We start from the raw sequence: 9,755 nt of genomic DNA, 5'->3' as shown, positions 1-9,755 counted from the left end.
CACAGAAAACTAAGCAAAATCCAGTCCAAAGCACACTTCTCACTGACTCAAATCTGCAATGAAGAACAAACAGATCAGGTACAATTTTCATAAATTCTCTGCTGTTCCTGTTGTGTGTACAAAGTGCTGAGTAGTGATGGGCAGTCAGTGTGCAAGCTGTGAGTAGAGACTTGCTTTAGTAATTTATAATTCCTCAGAGCTGGTGGCCCTTGGAGGAGGCCTTTTGGTGGTTACTGAGTGTTAAAGTTGGAAAAGTCAGTACAGAAACATATTCAACACAACTTTATGTAAACGACTTTATTGGAGGTTGTGCCAAAACCCTTGGACAGCAGCAGTATCCAGGTTTTTATACAGAGGCTTCCATGCTGCTTCCAAGCTTGGCAGCTTAATGCTCAGTGCAAAGCCAGTTGCCTCTGTGTTCTTGGGAAGGAGGGAAAGTCTCTTCTAAGTGCTGGACTCTGTTTTGTTCAGGGTTTTCAGAGTGTAGAGGTTTTCTTATTTTTTTCTTTGTACACAAAATAGGCTTTGCAGTAAAGGGTGAGGATAATTGTGGTAGTTCCTTTTTCCTTTAAGGTTTGCTGTAATTGTTTCCATGTCATTACCCCCAGTCATGGTGATGTTAGAGCAAGGCCATGTTCCTTAGCTCTGGGTCCCTGTGCTGTGCTGCCTTCCCAGCTGTTCCTGGGCTGTCTGTGGGGCACCAGAGGGAAGCCAGCAGTTTTCCAGGAGCATTATCCCCTCTGGGAAGTGCAGGAGGGAGGTGTTGGCTCCTTGGTGGATGGGGCTGAGGGGTGCTGAGAGCTGGAGATGCCACTGGATTGTGCTTGACTTTACAAGAGTTATGCCAGGACATCAGCCTCTCGTTCCTCCCAGTCTGTCCATTCATACTCCCAGTGCTGGTGGGACCATTACAGTGCTGTCTCCTGGAGCAGCCAAGTGCAGCAGCTAATTAGCAGCTGGCTGTAATGAGTGGTGGCACAGGAGCTGGGAGAAAGGTGTGCAGGCTGGCAAGGCACTTCTCCCCGTGCTAATCCATGGAATGGGAATAGCCCCCACCCCAGCTATACTCATGTGGGGGAAGTACGGAGCAGCCTGGGCTTCCAGAGCAACACAGAACTTGTGACTAAATACATTAGTTTGGGCTAAACAACATTCCCAGTCAACATCTGAAAAATACCATGGAACCCCAGTAATGCTAGAGCTGACTTTTGCTCTTTGGCAGTCTCCGCATGGTGAGAAGGGACAGACCAGAGTAGCCAAAGCTGGAGCTGGGCTGTTCATTCACAGCAATCCCGTGGATGAGCAGAACCACGGTCCCAAAAATGCAAGATGCTCTCTCGATTGTGCATGAATAAATGATGGATGAAATGACTGCTGGATTGTAAATGGAATTTATAATATTAATGATATAATACAGTCTCTTGCCACAACGGGTCTCCTTTCCTGTCTTTTTAAGCTGCTTGGAACGGAGCCCAGTGCCTTATTCTTTAGTGCAAATAAATGTAAGCTAAGCAGCCTTGTACATCGAATATCACCAACATGAGACCTCCTGGCCATATGTGCCTGTCTGCTCAGCCCTTGGCTAATCTGCCACCAACTCCCAGGAAAAGTGTGATGGAAATGAAGGTGGTTTTAGAGCACATTACATCTGGTATTGGGAAAAGGTAGAAAACCTGGTTTTGTAGCCTGGTGCAGCTGTGCAATGTTGCCACTGATTTCAGTGTCACATGAAGCAAGAACTCCCTTTGCTAAAGAGAAACCCCATGAGTTTCCCCTCTATTTTAACCCCTGGAGTGACACAGAGTGGTCAGGATGGAGCTTTTGGAGCCTGGCATTGTTCCTGGCCAGGAGAAAAGGCATTTATGTGGTGAAAGTGGGTGGGTTTAGGCTTTCCTCACACGTTTCACCCTGCAGTGAAACTTGTTACAACACCTCGAGAATTGAAATGCCAGAGGAGCCTTCAGGAGGGTCTGCAGCTTTTCTCTGCATCTCAAATCAGGGTGTGATTTTTTAGCCATTTTCTGTGTGATTGTGGCCAAACTCTCCAGCTCCCTGCCAGAAGGGCTGAGAAGATGTGGCTACAAAGCTCTTCAAAACCCAGCTCTGCTCTCATTTCTGAGCAAGAACACTCAGCTCCTCCTTTATACTTTGTTTTATTTACATTTGAGGCTTCTCGTGAAAGCCAATTACAGAGCAGAACAGGGCAGTAAGACCATTTTATTCCCACTAAAAAGTGTTGGTTCTCTCGCTCCTCCCGCCTCTGCAGGGCTCCTTACAAATCACTTGCAGATGAGATGTCTGCTGCCTCACCTTTAAAAAAATAACATACCTGGGAACTGCCAATGGAATTCTTTTCCCCCTCCTGCTTTCCAGCTCCCAGGAACTGTAGGTTCAACATTTTACCTGGCAAATGAGCAAATGTGCATCAGGAAGGTTTTTGTTGCCTTGGGGCTTTTGGTTATTTAAATTTGTCAGAACTCTCAATCGTTAAAATCGGAGTTGCATTTGATGTAAACAAGAAGAATCAAAAGCTCTACTTGTGCTGTTTGGAGAGGTCACTTTCTGCAGACAGAAGTGTAATTTAAAAACTTTTTCAAACTAACCAAATGCTGGTGACAAGATGTATGTGGAACCTCTTGAAAGAGCATAAGTGGCTTTTCCCAGAAAGAGAAGTACCTTTTGGTTAACCTTTCCCCAATTAAAGTGTCAAGCTCATTGGACAGCTTCTCCCATTTGCAAGCATTAACTGATGCACAAATGTTTCTGTTTTAAAGAAGATGAACTTTGGGATCTGTGGGTACTTGCAGTGATGGTTTCTCTGTGTTATTTCAATAATGCTCCATTCTCTTTGTGCTAACAGATGTCTGCACTTGACAGGTCTTCAGCACTGAAGCTTTCAGAAGCTTTAAATTGTTTTTTTGAATACCGAGTTTAAGTTTTGTGTGAGAGGTTTTCTTTTCTGCCTTGCAGTGGCTTGCACTCTGTGATTCCAACTTCTACGCTGGACTATTCTATGACTCCAAAACCCCAAAGCCAAACAGCCAACACCCAACCGAGAGCAAATCCCCAAACCCAGAAAGGCCGAGTGTAGTTTTCAGCAGCCTTTATTCCTGGACTGGTCTGAGCTTTGTTGCGCTTTTCTGAGGTTACTTTCTACAGGAATTCGGTGCTGCTGCTTGGCATGTTCCTGCAATAAAAGTGTGTATTTGCAGGGAATCCACTGGGTGCAGAGTTTGTCTGGCTTTATGAAGTAGTAAATTTTCTGTTGCTTAATCTAATATTCTAGAGAAAAACAGTCGTGCAGGGAAAGGAGAATGTTGCTTCACCCTCCAGAAGTGCCATTAGAGATCTTGATCTTGTTACAGTCTTTGCTATTACTTGTAAAACAGTAACATATGACGATTTAAGGTCTGTTGCAGTCAGAAAGTACAAAGAAAAGAGTGAGTGTCGATACCAACAGAGGGCAAGCGACTGTGCTGAAGCCAGGGAGGCAATGCTGGGGCCAGCCTGCTTCCTCAAGGATCAAATCAGGGTGAGTTGAACCCTCTCTTATTTTATGGTGGGTTAACTAAGCCCTGTGCTCTGCCTCTGTGATGTTAAATCCTGCTCAGATTGTGTGCTGCTCTTTGAAGTGACAATATCCATCCTGCACCTTCACTTGTGGTTTTCTCTCCTTTTCCAAAGCACAGTCTGTCTCGCTGTCCCCTCTCCGTGGGGGTGGCTGGGTTTTGGTGGCACTGGTTGAGTGCTCAGTATCCAGTTAGGGCTGGAAGATGCTGCAGGTTCTTGCCCTTTTGAAACACGGGCTGCTCCTGGCACAGGGGCCCTGAGCAGGATGGGCTGCAGGGACAGGGCCACCGAGAGAAGGTGTTGGAACAGAGCAGATGCTGACAGAGAAGCTCTCAGAGAAGAGCTCCCCTCAGGCAAGGACACCAGGCCTGGAAATGCCAGTGGAGGCTGAAGCCTGGATTGTGTGGGGCTCCTGGGCTGGCCCAAGGAGTGTCATGGAGCTGGGACTTGGACCAAGGCTTCTCACCTGTCAAAGAAACCAGCCCAGAACTGAACAAGCCGGAGTTGGGGGCTTCCCCATCTTCTAATCCTGCACTCAATCATCTCCTGGCTTGGTAAGTATTTGGAAATGACAACACTAGAGCTCTTGTGTTCATGACATTCCTGTTAATCTGAGTTACCTCTTTTCTTGTCTCTGGTTTCTCCTGCCTTCATTTATGTGCTTGACTGTGAATGCCTCCTCAGACAGGAACACGTTGATGAGCCTTAATGAGTTCATATAATCCCTGTGAGCTCTATATTGCTGCCTAAGAACACTGGCTGTGGCTGCTTAAAAATACAGCATTTTCTGCAAAGGTGCATCATGGCACCAGCTGGAGGCATGGGGGGCTGCAGTGGGGTTGGGACAGCTGAGGTCCCCCTGGAGAAGCATCCCTGCACTGGCCAGCCTTTTCCTGCTGCAGGCTCATTTGGAAATGGCCTTTTCACACAGGACCAGTGCTTAATATATCACTCAGACTTTGCTCATTGTCTACAGTTAGAAGTCTAACCTAGGCTCGGCAAAGTAATTAGCAGAAATAATTAACAGCTCTCAGTGATGAGGCAACCTCTCTCTCCCTCCCCTCTCCCTCACCATGTGGTGCACCTTGGTAGTGACTCAGAAAACACAAGAGGACATTATGAATCAAAAAATAAGTCTTTACCTGTAATTAACTGTGCACACAGAAAGGAAAACGTGGTGATCAAGCAGCCATTAATAGTTGCTTTACTGGAGGAGAATACACCAGAATCAAATGCTCATGGCAAAATGTCCCTTTAGGTCGTGGTTCTGTTATAACATTTAATCCAAACAAAAATAAGTCTCTACCAAAAGAAGTATTTGACCCGTACACCATACGGACATGTGTGGATAAGACACTGCACTCCTCACGTTCCAAGTGCCTCATGGCCCCTGTGTTCTCCGTAAGTGCAAGAAAACAAAACCCAGCCATGAAAATACAAAATCAATGCAGCAACTACAGTCGTAGGCAACAGTATGTGCGTGGCCAGGCCCATGGTGGGATGCGGGACTATGCAGCAGGGATGGACCAGAGTCCCCTCTCCCCTCCCTCCCTGTCCCCTGCCTGGTGTGTGGTGGGGCTCTGGAGTTGTCATGACAGGCTTTTCCAAAACAGGACGCTAAGAGGAGGGAAAATAAAAAGAACACCCCAGCCTATACCAAAGTAAATAAAGTAATAATAAAAAAAACATCCCTTGGATCGGGGCACTGTTTGCCCAGGGCCCCGGCGGCCCCGGGCCGCCCTGTGCGGAGCAGGACAGAGTCACTGTGCGCAGGGAGGACGGACGGGCCGTGTCCCGGCACAGGCTGTGCGGTCCCCATGTCACCGCCCGGCCCCGGCTCCGCGCTGGGACACCGGGCTGGCTCCGCGGGCACGAGCCAGCCCCGGGCTCCCTGCGTACCTCTCTGCTTGGAAAGTGGACCGAAAGACGTTGTGCAAGTCCTAGCGTGAAGGAAGGCGGAGGAGGCTGTGGGGACGGCCACCCGTCACCTCGGTGTCCCCAGGTCCCTCGGGTGACGCGCCCGGGCTGGGCTCCCTCTGCGGCCTCAGAGGTCCACCCAGCCTCGCAGCTGCAGGGCGAGCACCCCCAGGGCCACGGTGGCCAGGCTGCCGCCAGCACCGAGAGCACCGTCACAGTCCTTTTTGTCCACTTCACACCTGGACTGCTGGCACAGGACCCCCTTGAAGCCCACGGGGCAGATGCAGCGCTGGTTCTGGTAGCAGGTGCCACCGTTCTGGCAGAGCAGGAGCTCGTCATCGCAGACATTGGCTGCAGGGTGAGAGGGAGGGATGTGGGTGTTACACCCCTTGGTTGCAACAGGAACTAGATTTTAGTTAGCTCTTAGGGGTTAAATTATCCAGCCCTCCCAGTGCTAGAGAGCAGTTCCAAGGTCAGCAGAATGCAGTGGAGGGGTGCAAACTCCATGGGCAGAGCTATCAAGTCATTTTGGATTTGGGAGGAATGGCCGGGATCTGCTCACCCTGCACCACGAGCATCATGGGGCACCCGAGCCAACAGTGCTGGAGATCCTGCTCCTGTTTGGAGCCATCTCACAGCTCCCTGTGGCCCTGCAGTCGGGTACTCACGGAAGCAGCCCTGTCTCCAGTAGTAGTTGGGCAGGCAGTCGTCGCACTTGGGCCCCGTGGCACCTTCCTTGCACTCACAGTAGCCGGTCTCGTTGCAGCGGTCGTGCATGGAGCCGATCTGGTTGCAGTTACATTCTGGCCAAAGACAGGGAGGTCACAGCCTGTCCTGCCTCGGGGTCCGTGCATGCAGCTCCCTGCGGGAGGGGCTGGGGACTTTGGAAAAGTCTGGAGATGTGCTGTGGAAGAGAGCTTAGAGACCAAGGGGCTGGGAGGATGTGGTGGCCTGAGAGGCCCTGACAGTGCAAATGGCCATGGGTACAAAGGCCACTCCTCTTTGGAGCTGAGCCCCTCCTGGCTGAGCAAGGCATCTGAATCCAGTCAGAAAGGTATTCTACTGTGAGGGTGGGGAGGCCCTGGCATGGTTTGCCCCGGAGCAGCTGTGGCTGCCCCTGGATCCCTGGCAGTGTCCAAGGCCAGGTTGGACGGGGCTTGGAGCAACCTGGCATAGTGGAAGGTGTCTCTGCCCATGGCAAGAGGTTAGAGATAGTTTCCAACCCAAACTGTCCTGTAATTCTATGATATTATATAGGCTTTATTGTCAGGTAAGAGGTGCCTTGGCAGGCTGCAGTGACCGTACCAGCTGCCATCCTTGCAGAGCATGCATGTGGGGCAAACACCCTCCAGAGAGGGGCTGAATGAAGCCCACCCACAGAGTGAGGACCCACCCCGGGTGCTCACCTATGCAGACATTCTCATCGTCCAGCTCGGCCGAGCTGTTGCGGTAGAAGCCCAGGCGGCAGTGCTGGCAGTGCTGGCCCCGCGTGTTGTGCTTGCAGCTCACGCAGGTCACCACGTTCAGGAAGTCGATGTAGCTGCAGCGGTTGGAGTGGCCGTAGCACTCGCAGTCTGCGGAGGAGAGGAGGAGAGAGCTGGGACATGGGCCTGGAGCACCTTCCCTCCGCTGGGAGGAGGAGAGGAGCTGCTGTGGAGGAGAGTCCTGCCTGGGGGAATGCTGTAGGAATGCTGTGGGAATGCTGTGGCCACTGCCAGCATAGGGCTGGGGTGTGCTGGGCAGGAGGAGTGCACACAGTTCTCCACCACCACGGGGGGATAGGGCTGGAAATCATCGCTCAGAGAGCAGAGCAGGGTCAGGGTCCCTGTAATCTTGGGGTGTGGACAGGCAGGAGCCAGCCCCTTGCAATCCCAGGACATAATCTCTTTCAGAAAGTGCATAATCATGGGAGCAGGCAGTGGAGGGGAGTCAGGTGGTAATTACAGAGCTGCCTTGTTAATGAGCAGAGCCTTGTGCCGGGGTTTGGTTCTGGGGAGGCTGCAGGACCTGTGAGGAGCTGGGCTGGGGTGCAGAGCCCTGGCAAAGGCTCTGCCTCTCTGGGGCACAGAGGGGAGTGGCCCGTGGGATGGGGCTGGCAGAGGCTGCTTAAGTGGAGATGAAGCTGCTGCGTGTCCAGGTAAAACCTCACAGCTTCTCTTTTTCCCCTCTGAGTCCCTTCTCAGCAGCCCCATTCCTGTTGTGAAGGGTGGTGGCTCTCCGGTTAAATGTTTAAAATAAGTCTATGCAAGGTAACGTGGCTTTTGTGGGATCTTTCAACAGCTGGTGGACGGGTGTGTGAAGGTTTGAACCAGGGCTTGCCTGGAACAGCACAGCCTGCAAAGGCTGCTGATGGGGTGGACATGCCACTATCACTTGGCCAAGTGCTCCTGTCCCCAGGGCTGACCTCTCTCAGCTGTGGGCACGTGTTAGAAAACAACCATCTGTGGGTGAATTTGTAGTCAGGGGGATTGGATTATGTGCTTCTTGTGCTTGCTTTTTATTACCATGACTAGGGATGGTGATAACCTTGCAGTGCTGGATCTTACTGGGAGTTTATATGTAAATGTGTTTATGTACTGATATGTGCAACTCTGGAGAGAAGGAGGTGACTTGTGGCCCAGCTGGCCTGGTCAGGAGGTTCCCAGCCAGCAAGGGCAGGGGATAACATGAGCAGAAATTCTCAGCCAGGTCTGAGCTTTCAGAGCCTTTGGAGAGAGGTTTGGAGCTGGGGCTTTGTTCCAAGCAGGACATTAAACATTCAAGGATGGCAGAGGGGTGGCAGGGAAGGGTGTGGGTTGGCATGCACATGCAGCTGGAGGAGGAGATGTGATCAATGACATGATGACCAGGGAAGATGGAGCAGGGCAGAGGTTTCCCCACGGTTCACAGCTGCCTGAGGAGGAGCTGAGAGTGTCTGGTAATCCTGACCCCCTGTGAAAGAACTTCAGCCTCATCAACTTGACATCCAAAGAATTTCAGCTCAAATACTGCCTGCTGCAATTCCCAAGCAGTGTTTCAGACTCGGGAAGCACTGCTACACACAGCTAACAGCTAACCACGACTCGGACAGACCCTCCCCACCTTCTCCGTGTCTGAGTCTGCAGGACCACCTCACCTGAGCGAGGTCAGGGAGCCCTGGAGTGCCGCCCTCCCTCCACTTACCTTTGTACGTTTCAATGGGAGCCACTGGGCCAGAGTTTGGTTTGAGCCGGATGAGTTTTGAGCTCTTTGAGGATGCTTGAGAAAAATCAGAGACAGGCTTTTTCTCACTGCTCAGCACCACCCCGTGTCCTCCCCTGCCACGAGAACAATGCCGAGCCAAGAGCACTGTGCTGGCATCTATTTCTGCACCAGACAGCTGGGAGCTGCTACATTTCTCCTCTTCCCCTCCCCTCCTCAAAGTCTGATGCATGAAAAACTCAATGCACGAAAAACTCAATGCACAACACTACTGCAGAGCTGGGAGGAGCAACTCACCCACGTGCCCCCTTGATTAGGGTTTGGTGGCGTGGTTTGGGTTGTTTGGGATAAGGATCTACAACTTACAAACCACATCTACAGGCCATGGGCTCGGGCTGATGGAGGTCACGCCAGCTGGCAGCCAAAAATCTGCGAGGAGGACAAGCGCTACGGAGGTGGCACCTGGCAGGAGTTGCTACAGGGTCGTGCAGAGCAGGTGCTGCTCCAGCCTGGCCCGTCCCCAGCAGCACGTACCTGTCTTTTTGCCGTGCTTCTTGCCTGCAGAGTGTGCTGTGCGCCCTGCTTTGCTCTTCGGAGCCGCTACACCAGGATAAAACAGGTCTTAGAGATGTGCTGGGGAGGGGCCTCCCAGGCCAGCCCAGGGCCATGTTTCCTATGTGTCCTCAGGGTAAAGGGCTGTCCCGGCTGGAACGGGGCTCCCTGGGGGTTGTGCTGTCTCTGTCTCACACAGAATGACCCAGCACTGAGGGTGAAGGCCATTGAGCCTTGGGAGGTTTTGGGCTTTGGTGAGCCCAGTGAGGGGCAAGGTTGAGCAGCACTGAGGTCCCACAGGGTGTTTGGAAATGGATTCTGGTTCTGTTGTTTTTTTTGTGAAGCTCAAGCCCTTGCAAGTGCTGTGGTGCTCAGGGAGACCCTGGGTGGGCATTGCCAGCTCCAGCCTCCTGTGTTGGTCACAGCCTCATAGTGACAGTGATGGCAGGAGGTGGCCATGCTCCCCATGGGCTCAGCCATGGTCAGAGTGCACCCACTCCTGCTTCCAACACCACCCCTGAGGCTGCAGTGGTACC

General features: G+C 51.8%; 1 protein-coding gene across 3 annotated transcripts in view; it reads right to left on the bottom strand.

Moving 5' to 3' along the window:
• Window positions 1–4,686: 4,686 nt before the first annotated feature.
• The window catches only part of NTNG2 (netrin G2), a 47,440-nt gene continuing 42,371 nt past the window's right edge, over window positions 4,687–9,755 (bottom strand). For 2 of the 3 annotated variants that reach the window (XM_042052754.1, XM_042052755.1), the window contains exons 10-14: window positions 9,202–9,267; window positions 8,650–8,724; window positions 6,894–7,061; window positions 6,156–6,290; window positions 4,687–5,838 (exon numbers count right to left, since the gene is read on the bottom strand). In XM_042052754.1, coding sequence (XP_041908688.1) covers window positions 5,615–5,838; window positions 6,156–6,290; window positions 6,894–7,061; window positions 8,650–8,724; window positions 9,202–9,267 — 668 coding nt within the window. In that variant the 3' untranslated portion in view covers window positions 4,687–5,614. The remainder of the gene's footprint in view (window positions 5,839–6,155; window positions 6,291–6,893; window positions 7,062–8,649; window positions 8,725–9,201; window positions 9,268–9,755) is intronic. The other variant, XM_042052756.1, reaches the window with a different exon arrangement.

The sequence above is a fragment of the Corvus kubaryi genome, unplaced genomic scaffold, assembly GCF_017639235.1.
Source record: "Corvus kubaryi isolate FWS band 111438036 unplaced genomic scaffold, C.kubaryi_AGA036_p1.0 78, whole genome shotgun sequence".
Taxonomy (NCBI): Eukaryota; Metazoa; Chordata; class Aves; order Passeriformes; family Corvidae; genus Corvus; species Corvus kubaryi.
Note: the sequence above shows the minus strand (reverse complement) of the source record. Positions and strands in the feature narration are given on the sequence as shown.